At 44.1% G+C, this 19,986-nt stretch overlaps 2 protein-coding genes across 9 annotated transcripts in view; both read left to right on the top strand.

Annotated features, from left to right (window-relative positions):
- Window positions 1–10,057, top strand: part of HYDIN (HYDIN axonemal central pair apparatus protein) — a 416,706-nt gene extending 406,649 nt beyond the window's left edge. For all 5 annotated transcript variants that reach the window (XM_087877179.1, XM_087877178.1, XM_034425679.3 and 2 more), the window contains 6 exons: window positions 3,604–3,816; window positions 5,179–5,342; window positions 6,886–7,036; window positions 7,452–7,682; window positions 9,215–9,439; window positions 9,533–10,057. In XM_087877179.1, the coding sequence (XP_087733305.1) occupies window positions 3,604–3,816; window positions 5,179–5,342; window positions 6,886–7,036; window positions 7,452–7,682; window positions 9,215–9,439; window positions 9,533–10,021 (1,473 nt within the window). In that variant the 3' untranslated portion in view covers window positions 10,022–10,057. The remainder of the gene's footprint in view (window positions 1–3,603; window positions 3,817–5,178; window positions 5,343–6,885; window positions 7,037–7,451; window positions 7,683–9,214; window positions 9,440–9,532) is intronic.
- A 68-nt stretch (window positions 10,058–10,125) lies between these two features.
- Window positions 10,126–19,986, top strand: part of VAC14 (VAC14 component of PIKFYVE complex) — a 67,086-nt gene continuing 57,225 nt past the window's right edge. For 3 of the 4 annotated variants that reach the window (XM_087877174.1, XM_087877173.1, XM_034425677.2), the window contains exons 1-2: window positions 10,180–10,392; window positions 10,472–10,622. In XM_087877174.1, coding sequence (XP_087733300.1) covers window positions 10,289–10,392; window positions 10,472–10,622 — 255 coding nt within the window. In that variant the 5' untranslated portion in view covers window positions 10,180–10,288. Of the gene's footprint in view, window positions 10,393–10,471; window positions 10,623–19,986 lie in introns of all 4 variants that reach the window. The other variant, XM_034425678.2, reaches the window with a different exon arrangement.

Below are 19,986 nucleotides of genomic sequence, written 5' to 3'. Positions count from 1 at the left end.
GTTATCCAAGCTACAACTTAATCCTGTTTACTTTCACCACCATATACCATTAAAGGTATTTCAATTATTAGTTTATACTTATTCATATTTCTAAAAAAATAAAAAACATAAAAACATCGTCTAGATTTCAAAAATACAAATATTCCAATTATTATTCATTTCATTTTTACAATCATGATTTCCCATTTATTTCTTACTACCATTCATATTTCAATTCTAAATATGTATAACATCTCTCTTTCATTTCTTTTTCTTTTTCTCCCTTCTCATTTTTATTTTTGCCTTTTTCTTTTTTTCTTTTGTGTTTTAAAATCTTGAACTCTTTTGTCCTAAATTTCCCATTGTTTGCACCTACCTTTTTTGCTGAGGAAAAAGAAGAAAAAGAAATCTTCCTCTGCCTCTGCCTAATTTTGCAACCTTGCAGCAAACAGCCTGCTTTACTTTCGTTTTCGTTTTCAGCATAGTTTGATTAGCACAAGGAAAAAAAATAAATCTGCTGCAGCAATTTACCTCTTTGCAGCAAGCAGCAGAGCCCTGTGCAAAACAGCTGAGAGCAAATCAGCTGAGAGTTGGGAGGCCGATCCAATCAACTTGTGCTAATTAGGCTGTGCTGAAGCTGAAAGGAGATGTTTTTTTCTTGCTGTTTGCTTGCAAGGAAGTAACTGCTGCGAGGACAGGCCAAAGGGTGGGGGCCAGTGGATGGGCGGGGCTACATTCGGTGTATAAGATGCATCTAAATTTTCACCCCCTTTCAGGGGGGAAAAGGTGCGTCTTATACGCCAAAAAATACAGTATATCTCTATCTTAATATATTTTCTACTTATTTTTGGTCTTTTTCATTTCCAAAGTCCATTTTTATTCCCCTACCATTGATAAAATACTTCCCATATCACATATTCAGTTTGCTCTTTCTCCTTAATTACTAACATTAATATGTTCATTTCTGCACATTCTAATATTCTCCTTATCACCTTCTCTTAAATGGGAATATCTCCACTTTTCCAGTGTTGTGCAAATACAATTCTAGCTGTAATTATATATACATTCTCTTTACTATAAGTTTCCAGTAAAAGTCCTAACAGAAATATTTCTGGTTTCAACTCAAGACGTTGTTGTATCATCTCTTCCAATCATGTCTTAATTTTTGTCCACTATTTCTTTGCTCCTCCACAAGTCCACCACATATGATAGTAAGATCCAGGTAGCTGGTGACACTTCCAACATTTAGCTCGTTTATCTTTAAACATCTTTGCCAACTTCGCCGGTGGTAAATGCCATCTGTAAAATATCTTATACAAATTCTCTTTATATGCAGTTGACATTGTTAATTTATAATACCTATCCCACAATTTCTGCCATTTATCTAATTCTATCATATAATCAAAGTTTTTCGCCCATGCTATCAGTCTTTTACTTGCTCCTCTTCCAAAATTCCAAAATGTCTGAGTAGAATGAATATTGGCTTGGATGCAGTTCTTGCCAAACATCTTGAATAGCTAATTCTTCCACTATTCTCGAAAAGGCTTTAGGAAGTGCTTTCCTTGCTTTTTTATTTACTTTTCTAGTTTTATAGTTCTTTTCTGCATCCACAATTGCATTAAAATCTCCTAGAATGCAAATGTTTTCATACTCAAGTTCTGTTATTTTATTATGAAGTTTTCCATAATACATCCACAATTGCATTAAAATCTCCTAGAATGCAAATGTTTTCATACTCAAGTTCTGTTATTTTATTATGAAGTTTTCTATAAAAATCCTCTTGGTTGATGTTTGGTGCGTATATTGGTACCAAAAGTATGTTTGTTATTCATCTTTATTTCCACCATCAAGATTTTGCCTTCCTCATCTGTAAAAACTTGTTTAGCGTTTATTGTTTCTTTTATATATAAGGCTATTCCTCTTTTCTTTTGTAGTGATAAAGCAGTATAACTTCCCAAGTTTAGGGTATTTTAATACTTTCTTGTTTTTTTATGTGTACTTCTTACAAACAAATTATGTACAATTTTATCTAGTCTATGGAAAATCCTTTTCCTTTTTATTACTGAATTCAGTCCATTTATATTGATTGACATTAATTTTAAGTTCTTCTTCCATAGTTATTTGTAGATAGGTTTTGTTGTTCTAGTCGTTCTTATCTCTCTTGGTTCTTTTGCTCTTGCTCCCTCTCTTATCGCTATTTCTCCTGGTCCCTTTCACCTTTTTTTTTTTTTCATGCTCTTCTCTTCCATCCCTTCTTCTCGTCATCTTGGCTCTGCTTTGTCACTTATTCTCATTTCCTCTTGCATTCCAAAATATTGCTCATAAAATTGCTCTGCTTTCTCTTTGGAGTCCAGTCTATGTCTTTGCTCCATCCAGGTCACCAATATTCCCTCCGGAATCAACCATCTGAAGTTTACCCCATGCTTGTCTTGTTAAAAACTGGTATTCTCTCCTTATTTCTCTTACTCTTCTCAGAACCTGTTTTAATACTACAATTTCCTTCTCCTTGTATTTTAAAGGTTCGCCTCTCACTCTTTGTAAAACTTCTGCCTTCATTGCTTTTTTTGTAAATCTCACATGGACTTCTCTAGGAGGTTTATGTCTTGCCGCATATCTGGTATTGATTCTGAATATAATATTTGCCAATATTTTTTCTTTATCCACCTCTAGGGCTCCTGTAACTCTGCCATTATTTCCACTAGATTTTCTCCTTTTTCTTCCTCTATGTTCTGAAATCACAAATAATAGTCAGCCCGGTCCATTTCCAGTGAAATTATTATTCTCTTTTATTTTTATCTGCCAATGTAAGTCTATCATCAACTTCATACACTTTCTTCTCTACGTATTCAGCTTTTTCTTCTACTTTCTGTATACGTTGTTCATTATTTATCATTTGTTGAACTTTCTCTAGTTTATCTTCTACTTTCTCTAGTCTGTCATCTACTTTCCCTATTTTTTCTTTAACTTCTTTGAAGTCATCATGCAGCGCTTGAATCATTTCTTTCAGTTCTGACTAACCCTAACCCTAACCCCACTTACCCTCTTGTATGTCAGTTTTTCTCTTTGATGGCAGCCATTGTGTGAGTCTGCTCCTAGCATGCCATCAGTATTGTATCCATTTTGGCAGAAGTGCTTCTACTTTGGATCTACATGACAATTTTCCGAAAGGTCATACGTTAGATGAAATGCATGAGCATGAAATTGATCAATTACCAGAAGACCTGAAGATAATGGCAGCTCACAAATCTGAGGGGAGGGGGAGATTTTTTAAAAACACCTATAAGAATCTAGTGCAGAGATGGGAAGGTGACCATCTCTGGATCACTCTGACTCCTTTTTTTCTTGATATCTTCAGAGGGGAGGTCCTCTCCATCATCCTCTTATTTTGGGCCAATGATTTGTCTGGTGAGGTTTTTAAGGAAGGAAAGGTCTGCACTTCTTAGCAAACCATCCATGCATGTTAAGTCCCCCAACAGTGGAGTGAATGAAGAGAAGGGATTCTTCCTTGTAAATAAAATTCAGAAATATTTTAAGTGCTTGTCTTTTAGTAAAAGTGACTTTAAAATTTGTCAGACTCCTCCTGACTACCATAAACTAACATGGCTCTTCCACAATTTCTTACAGGTGGTGAATTTCATATGCCAGGTGCGTGGAAAGCAGACACAGACCATCATGCTATCCAACAAGACTAACCAACCATGGATGTTGCGGCCCATTATTGAAGGAGAGCAGTGGAAAGGGCCAGAGTATGTCAGGGTGGAAGCCCACCAGCAGAACAAACCCTATGAAGTCACATACAGGCCTCTGGCTATGAATGTAGAAAACAAGAAGGACCAGGTATCCCAGAAACAAACAGCAAAAGGAGGGGAAAGATGGGGGTGCTGGGGGCCTCAGAAACTGGGCTGGATTAGGGTTGTTGTATGCAAAGAGGGATCCTTGCATTCTTTGTACATTCAATTGCCATTTTATTAGATCCACACTGCCCACAAAAGCCTGGAGCCTAATCAACCCTGTTCCTTTTGTGCATGAGCCCCATCCAAGCTAATTCTTGGCTTGAACAGAAAGTAATTCTGTGGTTGCTGCTACTACAGATGCTTCTTGTTCACCAGCAGCATTTTTGGCCTCTATATTTTTGTTGTGGTTCTTCAGTGCTGTTCAAGGTAGCTTGGATGGAAAGCTCACACCTCTTTCAAGTAGAGGGTGAACCACAAAAAGCTGAGAATTAATATGCAAAAAAGGCCAAATCAGTGGTGAAATGTAAAATTTGTTACTACCAGTTCTGTTGGCATGGCTTGGTGGGGGGGGGTGTAATGTGACTGGGTGGGTGTGGCCAACTTTTTTTTTTTTTACTTTTAAAAGCATTTTTTCTACAACCTCTTCGGCCAAAGAGGTTGTAGAAAAAATGCTTTTAAAAGGCTCTGACGATCCCAGCTGAGCCACGAGGCTTTTTTTTTTACTTTTAAAAGCATTTTTTCGGCCGAAGAGGTTATAGAAAAAATGCTTTTAAAAGTAAAAAAAAAAGCCTCTGATGATCGCGCAGCTCAGCTGGGCATGGGGGGAGGGCGCGCAGGGATTTTTGCTACTGGTTCTGTGAACCACCCACTGCCATCGCTACCGTATCAGGCGATCCGGTCCGAACCGGGAGCATTTCACCCCTGGGCCAGATGTAGCGAAGGTAGAGAGGCTGAATCCAGGGCAAAGAACTTCCATGAGTGGCCCCCACAATAGCCCTTGGGATGGAAGGGGTTCCTGGCCCTTCTTAGGGTATCTCGCAAACTCTCCATGGCGGAAGGCCTGCAGTGTCTTGCCAGTTAGACTAGCTACTCTTTGGAGATCCCCGTGCTCTGATTTAGCCTTAGCTACCTAATAGTGTTTAAAGCAGTGGATTTGGATAGCTGCTTATGAGCAGGGTCACCCAGTTTTCTGCTGTCTGGCCCTAGTCCACCATGCTTGTCCTGGAGAAGCTTAATTGAGTCAACCGTTTGGAGAAGCAGCACATCACAGCTGCCTATCACATGATCAGAGAATGCTTGTCTTAGCTAGTTTGACTCTTCAGAACTCTTGCAAAAGCGGGATGAGAAAAATCGTTCTCCTAAAACTCTGCTGAGTAGCCTCAATCATGGGAGATGTGACCATCTCAGTTGGGGATGGCTTGGAACAGTGAAGAAATGTTGCCTAAAACGCTCCTCTTTTCTCCAGGGCTCCGTCTTCTTCCCCCTCCCAGATGGAACAGGGCTGCTTTATCTCCTGCAAGGCACTGCTGAGCCTCCCAAGTCAGCTGGGAATATCATGAGGGAAATTCCGTGCAAAACATCCTACACGGAACTGCTTCCCATCACCAACTGGTTGAACAAGCTGCAAAGGCAAATGTGAAAAAAGGGCTGGGCAGGGCTGGCAATTTCACTCCAGGCAGAGGAAGACCTGAGACAAAGGGGGGAGGAGGAGGAGGAGGCTGCAATCCCACAGGAGCCCACAAGTTTCAATGGGTGTTACAGTTTGCACCCCCAATTTTCCTTTGGTCGTTTGAGGCCCCCATTGTCCTCTCTAGCCATTGATGTGAGGTTCAAAGCAACAGGAAAGCTGTGTTTGTTGCCTTGAGTTATTTGTAAAAATAATGAAGGGGGATATAAATAAAATAAATAAATCCCTAAGAGCCCTAAAGTTAGCTTGTCTTATCTTGCCTGCTCTTGGGAGCTTCTGTGCCCCTTTGCAGAGAAAATATGTTGTTAGTGAAGCACTGTTAGAATAGAAAAAACTTTCCTGAGTGTCAATGAGTATGACTGCCTGTCTGGGTCAGAACTTGGAGACCCCATTCATGGGGAATGTAAGCAGATGGGCTGGATAATCCAAAAAGAAAGTATCTCCTTGCTGACATTTGTTTGGAAGGAAGGTTATATCACAACAACTCCACCTCTCCTTTCAAATTCTGTAAGGCATCACTAGGATCTTTTCTCTCTTGTGAAAATAAGAATTTAAAGAACTGTTTATTAAATTTCATATAATGCCCCCTCTACATGAAATTGCTGGGAAAGATTTTCTGAAATATATTTTGAAATTCAGGCCAACTACAAATAACTGGATAACAGATCCAATAAGGGTGACAATTTGAGCTGTAAACCAAGATACATGGATACATGTAATCCATGATACCATGTCCTTGGTTAATGACAGTAATCGGAGCCAGGAATTCCTTCATTAAGCAATGCACTTGGAAAGTGCAGCATCACGTGATCACACCAGCATTATGGGATCACCATTTGCAACCTCCTGCTGGCTTCTCCATTGATTTTGCTTGTTGGAAGATGGCAGCGAACGTTGCAAATGGCGATTGTGTGACTACAGGACACTGCAATTATTGTTAAGCACAAGCCAATTGCCAAGTGCCCAGTTCACAATCACATGACCACAGGTGTACTGGGAGAGCTGGAACATTGAGGACTATTCAGTGCCAACCTATCTATGAATGGTCACTGAGGGAGTGGTTGCTAAATAAGGCCTGCCTGTTCCCGGGTAGTTCAAAGGCAGTTGAGGGAACCCAGAGTCAACTTGTGCGCAGGGAGAAAATTCTGCTTATCCTGTCATTCAGGGTCCAGGATTACATTCTGAGCCTATTGTTGCAATTGAGATATAATATTTTCTTAACTAGGTTTCTAATTATTTTAACAATCTGCATCACAATAATTCTGCTTTTTCTTTCTTGTTAATTGCCTTGAGCACCATTTTTAGCAGAAAGTTGGAGGATAAATTAGAGAACTGGTTCTATCAGTTCATCTGAAAACTGAAAAACTGGCAATTCTACAGAAGGGTAGCTCTGGTTGTTTTTATTTAGTAGAAAAAGCACAGGGGTGAAAAACTGGATGGGGTTGACCTTAGGCTGGGAACTGAATGGCTCCCTCTTCTGACTAGGTTTCGGGTAGCGGTTGACATGATAAAGCCAGAAAAACTGGAAGTCACAACCACCCTGAAAACTCTGGACTACATTGAAGTGCCAGCCTCCACCAAGAAGGACCACAAGCTCACCTTCTTCTCTTACAAAGAGGGCATGTACACCGCCAAGGTAAAGAGCCCCACTTGTGTCTGTGACCCCGGCAGCTTCTCAGGCTTTTTCTTGACCCAGAGCATCTCTGTATAAGGAGCAGCTCTTTGCTTGTCCTGTTGAACCTTTGGTACAATTTGATTCAGAAACTTCTGGTGACAATTATTTGGTCATTGCTTTTCACAAGAATATAAGAAGAAATATCCTGCCTTTTACACCTTTTTTTTTCTGTAGCCTGACCAAGCAGGACCGTTAAGAGAAAGTAGACTTCAGAATTGTTTCAGGGTTGCTCCCTGCCTTCCACTCAAAGGCCTCTCAGAGGCAGGCAGGAGGGTCAGCATGGATGCCAAAGGCCGTTCGTCTTCCATCTGCCCGTCCAACAGGACGACTAGGGCTGCTTGATTAGATCATTCTCAAGATTCTCCTGTCATTTCAGATCACCTTCCGCAATGAGATGACCCAGGAGTTTGTATTCTATCTGATCACGTTTAAGGCCACCCCGTGTGGCCCACTAGGCACCCTCGAGTTGACCACGGCTGTCCGGCAAAGCACCTCCTCCTCAGTCAAGGTGGAAAACCCGCTGCACTACCAGGTGTCCTTCAGTACGGACTGCAAGGTGCCAGACATCAACCTGCCTCCTCAGTTCATGGTCCCTGCTCAATCTGAGGTACAAGCCTGTCTCAGTAACCTGCCAGGCCCCAGAGTTTAGCAGACCCTCAGCACCTTTTATGCTGATCTCCTGCTTGCCTTTTATTTCCATTCTTTGAGAAACTTGAGTTTCCTTTCCTGGCTTTTGTTTGATCCTTTCCTCTTCCTTTCTTCGACCTCTTGCAGTGATATCATAGAAGCCTTACCTCTGAAGAAGGCCGAAGTATGCCCCCTCCCCAAGAAACCATTATTGGACACAATAATCCTGGACAATTTCTGTCCAGTGTTGAGAGGATGGTCAAGCAATGGTCCAGAGGAAGCAAATTATCTGAAGCCATTCTAGTCAGGTCTCAGGCCAACATATAGTAGAGACAGCACTGGTGAACTTTGGCAGTGCCCCAATAGTCTTTTATCTTTTCCTTGAAAATGTTTCTTGTTCCTTATATATTGAAAGAATTTTTTTTGTTATTCTTGACATTTGTTGCAAGTCTTAGTTCATTCTGAACCTTAAGCCTTCCTGACTCCTTCCTTGCAGATTCAGGCTATTTGCTGATATTCAGTTCTAGTTATCTTTCCCTTTTTTTATAGTTGTCCTTTTTGTCTCTGTTTGTCAGAAAGTTCTCGATGTAGCAGCTTTCTACTACCATCAGTCGCATTAACCTGCACGGGAGTGGGGAACACTCCTCACTTGGAAAGGAGGAGAAAGGTTGTTCTTGCTTGAAGACCCACAGGACAGGTGGAGAGAGGTGGATTCCAACTTCCCCTCACTTGTGGGCTGCAGGGCTTTGATGCTTTCCCCTTTTGTTTAACATCCACATGAAACTGATGGAAGAGATCCTGCATTGGTTCAGTGTCAATTATATGTCTTAGTCACAGACCATATTCTATGGTCATAATTTGAGGATTACCTGAATCTCTGAAGATTTCATGGAATAAGACCTGAGTTTGCTGCCCCCAAGTGCCTTTCTCCCTGGCCCCCCTTGCCACACTGAATTCTTGCCCAGTGTCCCTCACAGGGCCAGCTAGCATCTTCTTAGGGCTCTACCTTTCATGCGCTACCTTTTCAGCATTCTTTTTTTTCTGTTCAAAAATGCTTCCCTGCTCCTCTGACCTTCAGTGAGCCCCCAGTGGAGGCCGCTGTGATCTTCTTGGAGGGAACAGCTCCTTTTCCCTGGTGGGCCCCTCTTAACCGACTGGGGGGGGGGGGAGGAAATATGAGGCAGCAATATGGGTGGTTTTTGCTGCCCTTGCTGTGGCCTGCCATACTTCTCACGGTGGCGAGTTGCTGTATTAACACATTTTGGTGGACTTTCTCAACACAGCGTGGCCAACTAACCACCCAGCTAAATGATCAGAAAATGTGATTCTAATTCATTTGTTGGCTGTGAGGAGCTGCCTTTCTCTTCTAGGCGTTGCGGACGCAGAGCTCAGCTGGCTTTCCCTCCGTCCCTTTTGCAGCCCGGTTCTCTCCCGCTCTGTCCTGTGGCAGATGGGAGGGAGGGCCCGGGACCCGCTCCTCCTGGCCCCTTCACAGAGCCTTTTCCTTGGCAGGGAACGCTGGTCTTCGAGTTCCTGCCCATGAGGCCCGGGGAAACCAGCGGGCGCCTGGCCCTCAACAGCAGCGACCTGGGCTCTTTCCAGTACGACCTGATCCTGAAGGCCACGCCGGCCCGCCCAGAGAAGCCCCTCAGTTTCTCCGCCATGCTGGGCAGCAGCCAGAGCTTGGTGGCCAAGATCGTCAACTACACTCGCCAGAAGACCGAGTATTCCACCAAGGTGAGCGGGCGGGGGGGCTCTTGGCCGGCGCCCCCCCCCCACCCCCCCACCCAGCCGGGCGAAGGCCGACGCGCCTCTCCGCTCCCCCCGCAGATCGACAGCCCGGACTTCCAAGCCGAGAAGGTCATCAGCGCGCCCGCGGGCGCCCAGACGGGCACCGAGGTGGGCGTGGAGGTGACCTTCGAGCCGTGCCAGCTGGGCGAGGCCCGCGGGACGCTCCTGCTCTCGTCGGCGGCGGGCGGCGACTACCTGATCCCGCTGCGGGGCACGGCGCTGCCCCCCCGGCCGCAGGGCCCCGTGCAGATCCGGCTGGGCGGCAGCGCGGTGCTGCCCTTCAAGAACGTCTTCCTGCAGCCCACGGCCTTCAGCTACGCCGTGGACAGCGCCGCCTTCTCGGTGCGCGCCGCCGAGACCATCCGCCCCAAGAAGACGGCCACCATCTCCGTGGCCTTCGAGGGCGCCGGCGGCGGGAACAAGGCGCCGGCCACCGGCAAGCTGGTAGTCTCCTGCCCGCGCGCCGCCGGGCTGGCCTCGCCCGTCGCCTGGGTCTACTACCTGAGGGGGGTCCCGCCGGAGAAGTAGCGCCGCCTCCGCAATAAAGTTCCTTCTTCCCACAAAGGAAAGCGCGTCCGCCGCCTCTTTCGGGCCGGGGGGGGGGGGGGGGGGCTGGCGGGGGGCGGGGCTTTGGAGGGAATCGCGGCTGTTTCGCCCCGCGGGATAGGGTGACGTCACGAGGGGGCGGGAGGCGCTTTGGGGCTGCGGTTGCCCCGGAAGCAGCAGGCGCGGCGTCATGTGACAGCCAACATGGCCGCCGCCCGGTAGCCGGTGTCGCCACCGCCGCCGGCCGCGATGAACCCGGAGAAGGACTTCTCGCCGCTGACGCCCAGCATCGTGCGCGCCCTGAACGACAAGCTGTACGAGAAGCGGAAGGTGGCGGCGCTGGAGATCGAGAAGTGAGCGCGGGGCCGGGCGGGCTGGGGCCGGGGCGGCGGGCGGCGAGGCAGGCCCAGACTCGGCTCTCTCCTCTTGCAGGCTGGTGCGCGAGTTCGTGGCGCAGAACAGCGCGGCGCAGATCAAGCACGTGATCCAGACGCTCTCGGTGGAGTTTGCGCTCTCGCAGCATCCCCACAGCCGCAAAGGGGGGCTCATCGGCCTGGCCGCCTGCTCCATCGCCCTGGGCAAGGTGGGCGCAGCCGGGCCAGGGGCGGGCGGGCGGACGGGCCAGGCTTCGGCGCCCGGCATGCCACTGGGCTTGGGCTCCGAGGGCTCTGGAAGCCGGGCAGAAGAGCGGGCCCGGGAAGAAGGTTGCCATGTGGCTCTTTGCCAAGGCAGCCCCCCCCCCCCCCCAGAGAGGGCTGAGGTGTGGGGAGTGAGCGGGATTTGAGATGTGCCCCCCCCTCCCGTCCTAGGAGAACCTTGGGTGGCTGAGGCCTTGCCCGCAGATAACTGGAGGGGCTCTGGGATGGGTGGCTAGATCTGCTCCCAGCCTGAGATCCGGGACCGTGTGGCTGGGTCTGTGATGAAGTACCCCAGGCGAATGGAGTGATGTCTGAGGTGGCCTACGTGACAACTGTGACCTATAGTTAATTCCCACTTTTCCCTACGGGCCCCCATGGTCCAAAACGTCCACCAATCACGCATGTTCATTTTGTTGTGGGAAGCAGTCTGCAACACCAGGGCATCTGCTCAGTGTGTCCTATTAATTAATTAATTAAATTTTTATACCGCCCTTCTCCCGAAGGACTCAGGGCAGTGTACAGCCATATTAAAACAAACATATACCATAAAATTTAAAAACAATTTAAAATATATAAAATTTGGCCCTTATGTTAAAAACTACAAACATCCAATTAAAATTCATTTTCTAAGCCAGCCCGGCCTGTTGAAACAAAAGAGTCTTAAGGGCACGGCGAAAGGTACGTAGGTCGGGGATCATGCGAATCTCCGGGGGCAGTTCGTTCCAGAGGGCAGGTGCCCCCACAGAGAAGGCTCTCCCCCTGGGTGTCACCAGTTGACATTGCCTGGCTGATGGCACCCTGAGGAGTCCCTCTCTGTGGGAGCATATTGGCCGGTGGGAGGCTATCGGTGGCAGAAGGCGATCTCGTACCTTGGGATGCCAGCCATGTCCCATGGTGCCAACGGAGCTTGAATACCATTCTGCCTCCCTTGCATTCCAACCATCCCACTCTCTGTTTTTGTCAAGCTGCAAGCAAAGAAATGTAGGTGAAAGTGTGGATACTTGACGTACCACCCCCCCAGAAGAAGGATAGACCTGAAACAATAGTAAACATATATACACATAATTACTTAAGCACCTACCACAGCAATCCCTATTGGGGCTGCTGAGGATATTTAGTGTGAAACTTCTTAACTAATCTTGCTGGCCTAACATCTGGAGCAGCCACCGACTCAGCGTCCGCTAACAGACAGCCTTTCCACAACACTAGATATTGTAGTTTTCCTTTGTGGTATCTGGAATCAAATATCCTTTTGACCTCATAATGTTCTTCTCCCCTAACTAGGATAGGAGGAGGAGGTACTTCTTTGACTAGTCTCAGTCCAGAGTCTCAAAAAGGTTTTAAAAGATTGCAATGAAATACTGGATGGACCTGCCTAAAGCTTTTTGGCAATCTCAACTCCACCGTCATCTGATTTACAATCTGGTTGATTGGAAAGGCCCTATATATTTGAGATCTAATTTTTTACAAGGTTGCCTCAGGTTCAGACATTTTGTGGACAAATACACCTTTATCCCCCACTCTAAATTCTCTCTGGAGGGCTCTTTTCCGATCTACATGCCTCTTGGCTCTCCCTAGTCTTATTCAATGCCTCACTCATGGTACCCCACATAGCTTTCAGACTATCCATTCGCTCAGCTAATGACACTTGAGGATCGTTGAGGGACACTTGAGGGAGCTCTGGAATGGGCACAAACTCAGTTCCTGTAGCCACCTTGAAAAGGGTAAAACCTGTGCACTGATAAAGTCCGTGGAGTGAAAAAGAAACATAGGTGAAAGTGCGAATCAGTCTTGACACTGTATCTTTAGTTGCTGTGCCAAATCAGACAGTTATAGAGGTGCAATGACAGACTCAATAATTTCTCTGTAGAACTATATCAGCAACTCCTTTGGAAGCCTGAGCTTTCTGAGATGGTGCAGGAAGAACATTCTTTGTTGTGTTTTTTTGAGGACATTTTTGATGTTAGGTGTCCATTTCAAGTCAGAGATTATAGAACCCAGAAGCTTGAAGGTCTCTACCAGTGATACTGTGTTGTCTAATATTGTAAGAGGTGATAAAATAGGAGGGCTTCTCTTAAAATGTACTATCTTCTGTACAGTTTTGAGTGTTTTCAGTTCAAAATTGTTCCAGCTGCACCACAGGGCCACTTAAAGTAAAGTTAAAGATAGAAGTCTGCTTTGAGGCATCTGTTGGATTAAGTTGCTCAAGTCTGCTCTAAATTGGAGCTATGAGGGATATCCCATCTACCCAAAGCACACTCTGGCTTGGTTACTTTGGGAGGAGTTTGAAATTGTTAGTACTGAGGAAGTAGACAAGTTCTCAGAATTGTAAGCTCAGCCACCTGACTGTTTGTCTCATGTTCTTCCTGAATAGCCAAGATTTTCTTGAGACATGAGATTGGGCCCTGAGGCAGTGATGAATCCTTATTTGAGAAAAAGGAGAGTAGTTGTGCCCTCAGCAAACCATTGCAGGTCCCAACCTTGTTAGGCAACTTTTGTCTGTGTGCAACTTCCTTTTGAGAGAAAATTGTTGATAAAGTAGTCATGCTACAGCTTCAGAGAACTCTGAGAAAATGGATTATTAGTCTGTTATTATTGGCCTTCATATAGGATTACAAACAGTCATACTTATGGGAGCAGGATGGAAATGGCAATCCGTTTTTGCTCTCCTTAACTTCTCATTGGCCTTTGAAACCACTGATCATGATATCTGGACTGACTTGAGGACTTGTGGAGGGTTCTCTTCTTTCCTCTGGGATCAGGTCTAGTTGTTATTAATGGGGTGGGGAGAGATAAATCACAGCCTCTGATTTTGGAGGCGCCTCAGTGCTTAGTGTCCTTCCCATGCCTGTTTTAACATCTATATGAAACTGGTGGGTAAGATGTCACCCGTGTGCCTCATAGAAGTGATGCAATAGAGGTTCTGTCTTGATGTCTGAAGGCTGTGGAGAGCTGAATGGCACAGAACACGTGTGAGCACAACCATAACACAATTCAGGGCTTTGGGTTTTAGCATCTCCTCTAGCCAAGGGTTTTCCACCTCTTCCATCAATATTTCTCTACTGTGGTTATGTCTGCATAAGCCACTTGGTGAGAATGGATGGGTTGCACTACTCTGAATAGAACTGGTTCTCAATTTGAACGTCTCTTTGATCTGTAACTCCTGTTCAGGTGGCAGCCATGGCAGAAGACCTTTTGCACAGATTTGCCTTGTTGCCAATTGCACCCTGTCCTGCATTAGGAGGCCTTGTTCATAACTCATGCCTTGGTCACCTTCTCTCTGGGTTACTGCAATACACTATGTAGGGCTGCTCTTGAAGGCCAGTGAGTAGATCCATAATGCAGTGTCATAGGCAGTCATAAAAGCATCTTTATATGCTTTTCACAACTCAGCTTGGCAAGAACTCTGCTTCTGGTGCTGTTCACAGTGTTGATTGTTACCTCTAAAGCTCTTCACGCTACAGAGCCAGGTTATTAGGACCACTTCTCCTTGGTGGTTTCTACCCATACTACTCAATCCAGCATGCTGCAGGTCCTGTCAGTCAGAGAATGTTGTCTTGTGGTATTTGGGAAGTGTTATGTTTGCCCTTAGGAAGGCTGGGCATGGCGGTTGGAATGTGGTTGATATTTGTCTACATTAGTTTGTCTGGCTCTTTTGGTCTTCAAACTGAACCATGGTTTTGCAAACTTCTGGGCCCTTTGATTTCAGTCTGCAATTCTTATTTATTTATTACTGACATCTATCCACTACCCAGTTCACAGTCTATAAGTGGTTTACCACCCCCTTAAAAATGCCTACAAAAGTCACAGTTAAAAGAGGGAGAGAGTGTCCTACAGTCAGCATCCCCACCCACCCCAGTGTTGCCATCCACTCTTGGATCCCCGTGCCAGTGGTCAGAGCCAGGTTTTAGCATTCTTCTGGGAGGCTAGCAGAGTAGGGGCAGGATGTTCCACCGCAGTGGAGAAGGCTGTCTTTCTAGACCCTGCCAGTTGAAATTTTTTAGTTGATGAGTCCATAACCTGCCTTTCCTGCTTGATCAGGAGGGATCAGTCAATGTAGTTGGAGCAAGATGGTTCCTCGGGTATCCTGGTCTTATACCATGAAGGTCTTTGAAGGTGATAACCTATACCTTGAATTGGACCCAGAAGCAATCTGGCACCCAACGCAGCTCATGTAACAGAAGTGTTACCTGCACAATCCTAGGGGTGGCCAGAATTGTCTGTACCACCACATTCTGCATCAGTTACAGCTTCCAGATACTCTTCAGGGTAGCTGCATGTAGAGTGCATTGACGTAGTTCCTACAGGAGATGAGTAGGGTATGAGAAGAGCTTCTCTATCTAGGAAAAATCACAACTGGTGCACAACACAAAATTGAGCAAAGGCTTTCCTAGCCATGCCTGCCACCTGCTCCTTAAGCAGTTGTGAGTCCAGGGGGATCTGCAGGTTATGCACCAGGGCTGTCTGGGACAGTGCCGCTCCATGAAAATCTAGAAAGGGTTGCCCCTGGATACAGAAGAGCCTGTTGCCCACAGGTGCTCTGTCTTCCCATGGCTCAGCTCAAGCCTTTTTTTTCTCCATCCAGACATCCACATCCTCCAGGCATTGCGAAAAAATATCCACAGCATCACCTCATCATCTGGGATGGGGATGTACAATTGGGACAGATGTGCTCAGCCAGTGGCTTCATGTAGATGTAATGGGGAAGACAGAGCAAGGATTAGGACAGGGGCACTAAAGCCCACACTACAGATTAGGTTTTACTCATGTCCTTTTTTTAATGTTTTATTTATTTTATTTATAATACTTTTCATCTCCATTGAACAGTGGCGTGAACTGGGTACAATTCTTTACAAATTCATAGTTCGCATATTTGTTGTTCTATTCGTTACAATGACATTAATAATATAACTATCAATATAATTTACGATAGTACATAACCCCGTCATAAACCTCTCTCCATAGTACCGTGTTTCCCTGAAAATAAGACCCTGTCTTATATTTTTTGGGAACCCTGAAATAAGCGCTTGGCCTTATTGCCATGAGCTCAAAAGCCCGATTGGGCTTATTATCAGGGGATGTCTTATTTTGGGAAAAACAGGGTAACATTTTCTTTTCTTATATCTCCTCCTTCCTAACTTCTGTTCCTATTCTCTAGCCATTGATAAAATATTCTAGCCATGTCAGAAAATATTCTATATCTTCTCTGTCCTTATCATTATAAGCATTAATCTCTCCATTTCTGTGCATTCCATTATTTTCTGAATTACCCTCTCATCTGACAGGATCTCCTTATTCTTCCATTGTTCCGCAAATATAATCCTAGCCGCAGTCACTACATGTAAAATCAAATATATAGTCTTTTTATCATATTTTTCCAGTAGGATGCCCAACAAAAATGTCTCTGGTCTCAGTTCAATGTGCTTCTTTGTAATTTTTTCCAACCAGGTATGTATTTTCGACCAGTATTTTTTGGTTTTGGGACATGTCCACCACATGTGGTAATATAAGCCTGGTGTTTGGTTACATTTCCAACATTTTGCTGATCTGTCTTTATACATTTTAGCCAACCTTGCCAGTGCAAAGTGCCATCTGTAAAACATTTTATACAAATTTTCTTTATAAGCGGTTGACATCGTCATTTTTACATTCGTATCCCATAGTTTTTGCCATTCTTTCACCCACATGAGCACCAAGCCTGGTAATATAATATAATTCTATTGCGTGTCTCAAGTTTTTAGCCCAAGCAATCATTGTCTTCTTTATGATGCTCAACCATCATAAAGAAACCATATAGTTTCTTTATCAATTTCTCATCTGTTCCAATTAATATCTGGTCTAATTCTGTTGGTTCTTTATTAAAGCTGTACATTTTGGCATCTTTCTCATAACACAATTGTATTTGCATTTGTGGCCACCATGCAATTTCTATTCCTTGCCTACTTTAGTTTTTAATTCCCCTTCATTATTCAAAATGTCATTATATCTTACAATTTTTCCCATATTGACAACATTAGGGTGTACCAGCACCTCCATCGTGGAAAGCCAGATTGGAATTTTCAAATAGTGTTGTTCCTTTATTTTAAGCCGAACAGATAGCAGTGCGTTTCTAACATAATGTCTCTGGAAATAACTATGTATTTTGTTCCTCCCATACCAAAGGAATGCGTGCCAACCTAATTGGAGATCATGCCCTTCTAATGTTAATAATCTTATATTTCTCAGATTGCTCATTCTTTCACCCACATGAGCACCAAGCCTGGTAATATAATTCCCAGCCTGGCAGTCCAAATCCCCCTTTTTTCTTGGTTTCCTGCAACATTTTCATACCTATTCTTGCTTTCTTCCCTCGCCAAACAAATCTTAATACTGTTTTGTTCAATTCCTCAAAATATTTTTTCTCCAATTTTATTGGAATAGTCTGAAATAGGTTTCTTGGCAGGATATTCATTTTTGTGGTTGCTATTCTTCCTGACGCTGTGGCTCAGTGGCTAAGACACTGAGCTTGTCGATCGAAAGATCGGCAGTTCAGTGGTTCGAATCCCTAGTGCCGCGTAATGGGGTGAGCTCCCAATACTTGTCCCAGCTTCTGCCAACCTAGCAGTTCGAAAGCACATAAAAAATGCAAGTAGAAAAATAGGAACCACCTTTGGTGGGAAGATAACAGTATTCTGTACGCCTTTGGCGTTTAGTCATGCCAGCCACATGACCATGGAGATGTCTTTGGACAGTGCTGGCTTTTCGGCTTTGAAATGGAGATGAGCACCGCCCCTTAGAGTCGGGAACGACTAGCATATATGTGCGAGGGGAACCTTTACCTTTACCTTTATTCTTCTTGACAGTGAAAGTTGTAGGTCCTTCTGCTTCTCCAAGTCCTGTTTAATTTGCCTCAGTAATTTCATATAGTTATCCTCTTTAACTGTTGCACATTTCACTGTTAATTGTATACATAAGTATTTCACTTTTTTAACTATCTGTATGTTAGTTCTTTCCATTAACCTTTATTGTATGTCTGTGACATTCTTAACTAAAATTTTGTCTTATCTTTATTTATTTTCAGTCCCGCTACTTCCCCATACTCTTCTATTTTTTATAATAAGCTTCAGCCTAGTCTCTAAGGGGGTCTTCTAATATAAAAACCAGATCATTGGCAAATGCCTGTAGTTTACCGTATTTTCTGGCGTATAAGACGACTGGGCGTATAAGACGACCCCCAACTTTTCCTGTTAAAATATAGGGTTTGGGCTATACTCGCCATATAAGACTACCCCTCTTCCAATGCACACCAAATAAAAATTAAAAAACATCAACTGGCTCACCTACAATGTAAAAGCAGCTGTGCTAGACCCAAAATGGCCCCTGCAACAAGCAGGAACCTCACACAGCCACAAAAAGCCCCCCCAAAAAATTTTCACACTCTAAACACACACAACACAACACAACTGGCTCACCCACAATGTAAAAGCAGCTGTGCTAGACCCAAAATGGCCCCTGCAACAAGCAGGAACCTCACACAGCCACAAAAAGCCCCCCCAAAAAACTTTCACACTCTAAACACACACAACACAACACAACTGGCTCACCCACAATGTAAAAGCAGCTGTGCTAGACCCAAAATGGCCCCTGCAACAAGCAGGAACCTCACATAGCCACAAAAAGTCCAAAAAACCAACTTTCACACTTTACACACACAAAATTCCACATACAGCTTTGTGAGATTTTGTGTGTTTGTGTAGTTAGAGTGAAACACTACAGAAACACACTAAATCTCAGAAAGCTGCACAAATATTATTTTATTTTATTTTATTTTTATTTTTATATGAAAGCTAAATTTAAAACTTCCTAAACTTTAAATGGCTAGGTCTAAAAAAGAACAACTAAAAAAACCCCAATTGACTATTTTTTTTAAAGCTCCCAAAGGGGGAAAAAAACTTACCCAATAGAACAGGGGTCTCTAACCTTAGCAACTTTAAGACTTGTAGACTTCAACTCCCAGAATTCCTCAGCCAGCTTTGCTTTGCTGGCTGAAGAATTCTGGGAGTTGAAGTCCACAACTCCCTGCTTGCTTGATTGCTGATTGCTGATTGCTGATGGAATAGATTCAGGCAAGCGAAGCAAGGCAAGCGTTGGGACTAGCAGCTGAGGTAAGCAAGCTGCAGGGGGAAAACTTTTTATCTTTTACATGGCTCTGGCCATCCCAGCTGAGTTGCAGGGAACTCAGCTGGGATCATCAGAGCTGGGATCGCCAGAGCCATTTAAGGCTCATCAGAGCCTTTCGGGCTGGTCTGCCTGGTTACAGGAGAACGACACCCGGCGTATAAGACGACCCCCGACTTTTGAGAAGATTTTCATGTGTTAAAAAGTCGTCTTATACGCCGGAAAATACGGTATATTATTTTTTAATTTCTATTCCTCTTATTTCTTCGTCTTTTCTAATATTTCTAGTTAACACTTCCATTGTCAATATAAATAGTAATGGGGACAGTGGACATCCCTGTCTTGTGCCTTTCTTTATGTCAAAATTCTCAGTTGTGTCTCGGTTAACTATCACCCTTGCTGATTGTTTACTGTAAATTGCTCTGATCATATTAATAAATTTCTCCCCAAAGTCCATATATACTAATTATGCCAACATAAATTGCCAATTGACGTTATCAAAAGCTTTCTGGGCATCTAAGAACAACAGGGCCATTTGTTTTCCTGAGTGTGTCTCATAATATTCCAGTGTGTTTAAGATATAACATATTATTTTTAATCTGTCTTTTTGGTAGGAATCCATTCTGATCTGTATGTATAAAGTCATTTAAATATCTTTTAAGCCTCTGCTATTATTGAGGTGTATATTTTATAGTCTGCATTCAATAAAGATATTGGCCTGTTATTCTTTATGTACGTTGGTCATAAAGAGTCATCCTTCGGAATAAGGGTAATATTTGCCTCCATCCATGAATTCGGTATTTTCACTTTCAGTAATACTTCATTGTAGACTTCCACCATCACTGGGCTTAATACCTCTTCTAGCTTTTTGTAAAATTCTGCCAGTAGACCATCTGGCCCTGGTGTTTTATTATTTTTCTGTCTTTTAATTGCTTCAGTCACTTCAAACATAGTTATGCATTGGTTTAACATAACTTTAACTATACCCGTACCCTGGGGAGATCAGACTGTTCCAAATATTGTTGTATTTTGTTTTCCACTCTCATGTCCTTTCTGAGAGGGAAGAATTTACTGAGAATTAGAAATGTAGCAGAAAAAGTAAAAAGTGACCTATTGGTTCATGTTTACAAGCTGACCTTAAGCTAAGCTCAG

This window comes from Pantherophis guttatus, chromosome 11, assembly GCF_059756535.1.
Source record: "Pantherophis guttatus breed Tessera chromosome 11, ASM5975653v1, whole genome shotgun sequence".
NCBI lineage: Eukaryota > Metazoa > Chordata > Lepidosauria > Squamata > Colubridae > Pantherophis > Pantherophis guttatus.
Note: the sequence above shows the minus strand (reverse complement) of the source record. Positions and strands in the feature narration are given on the sequence as shown.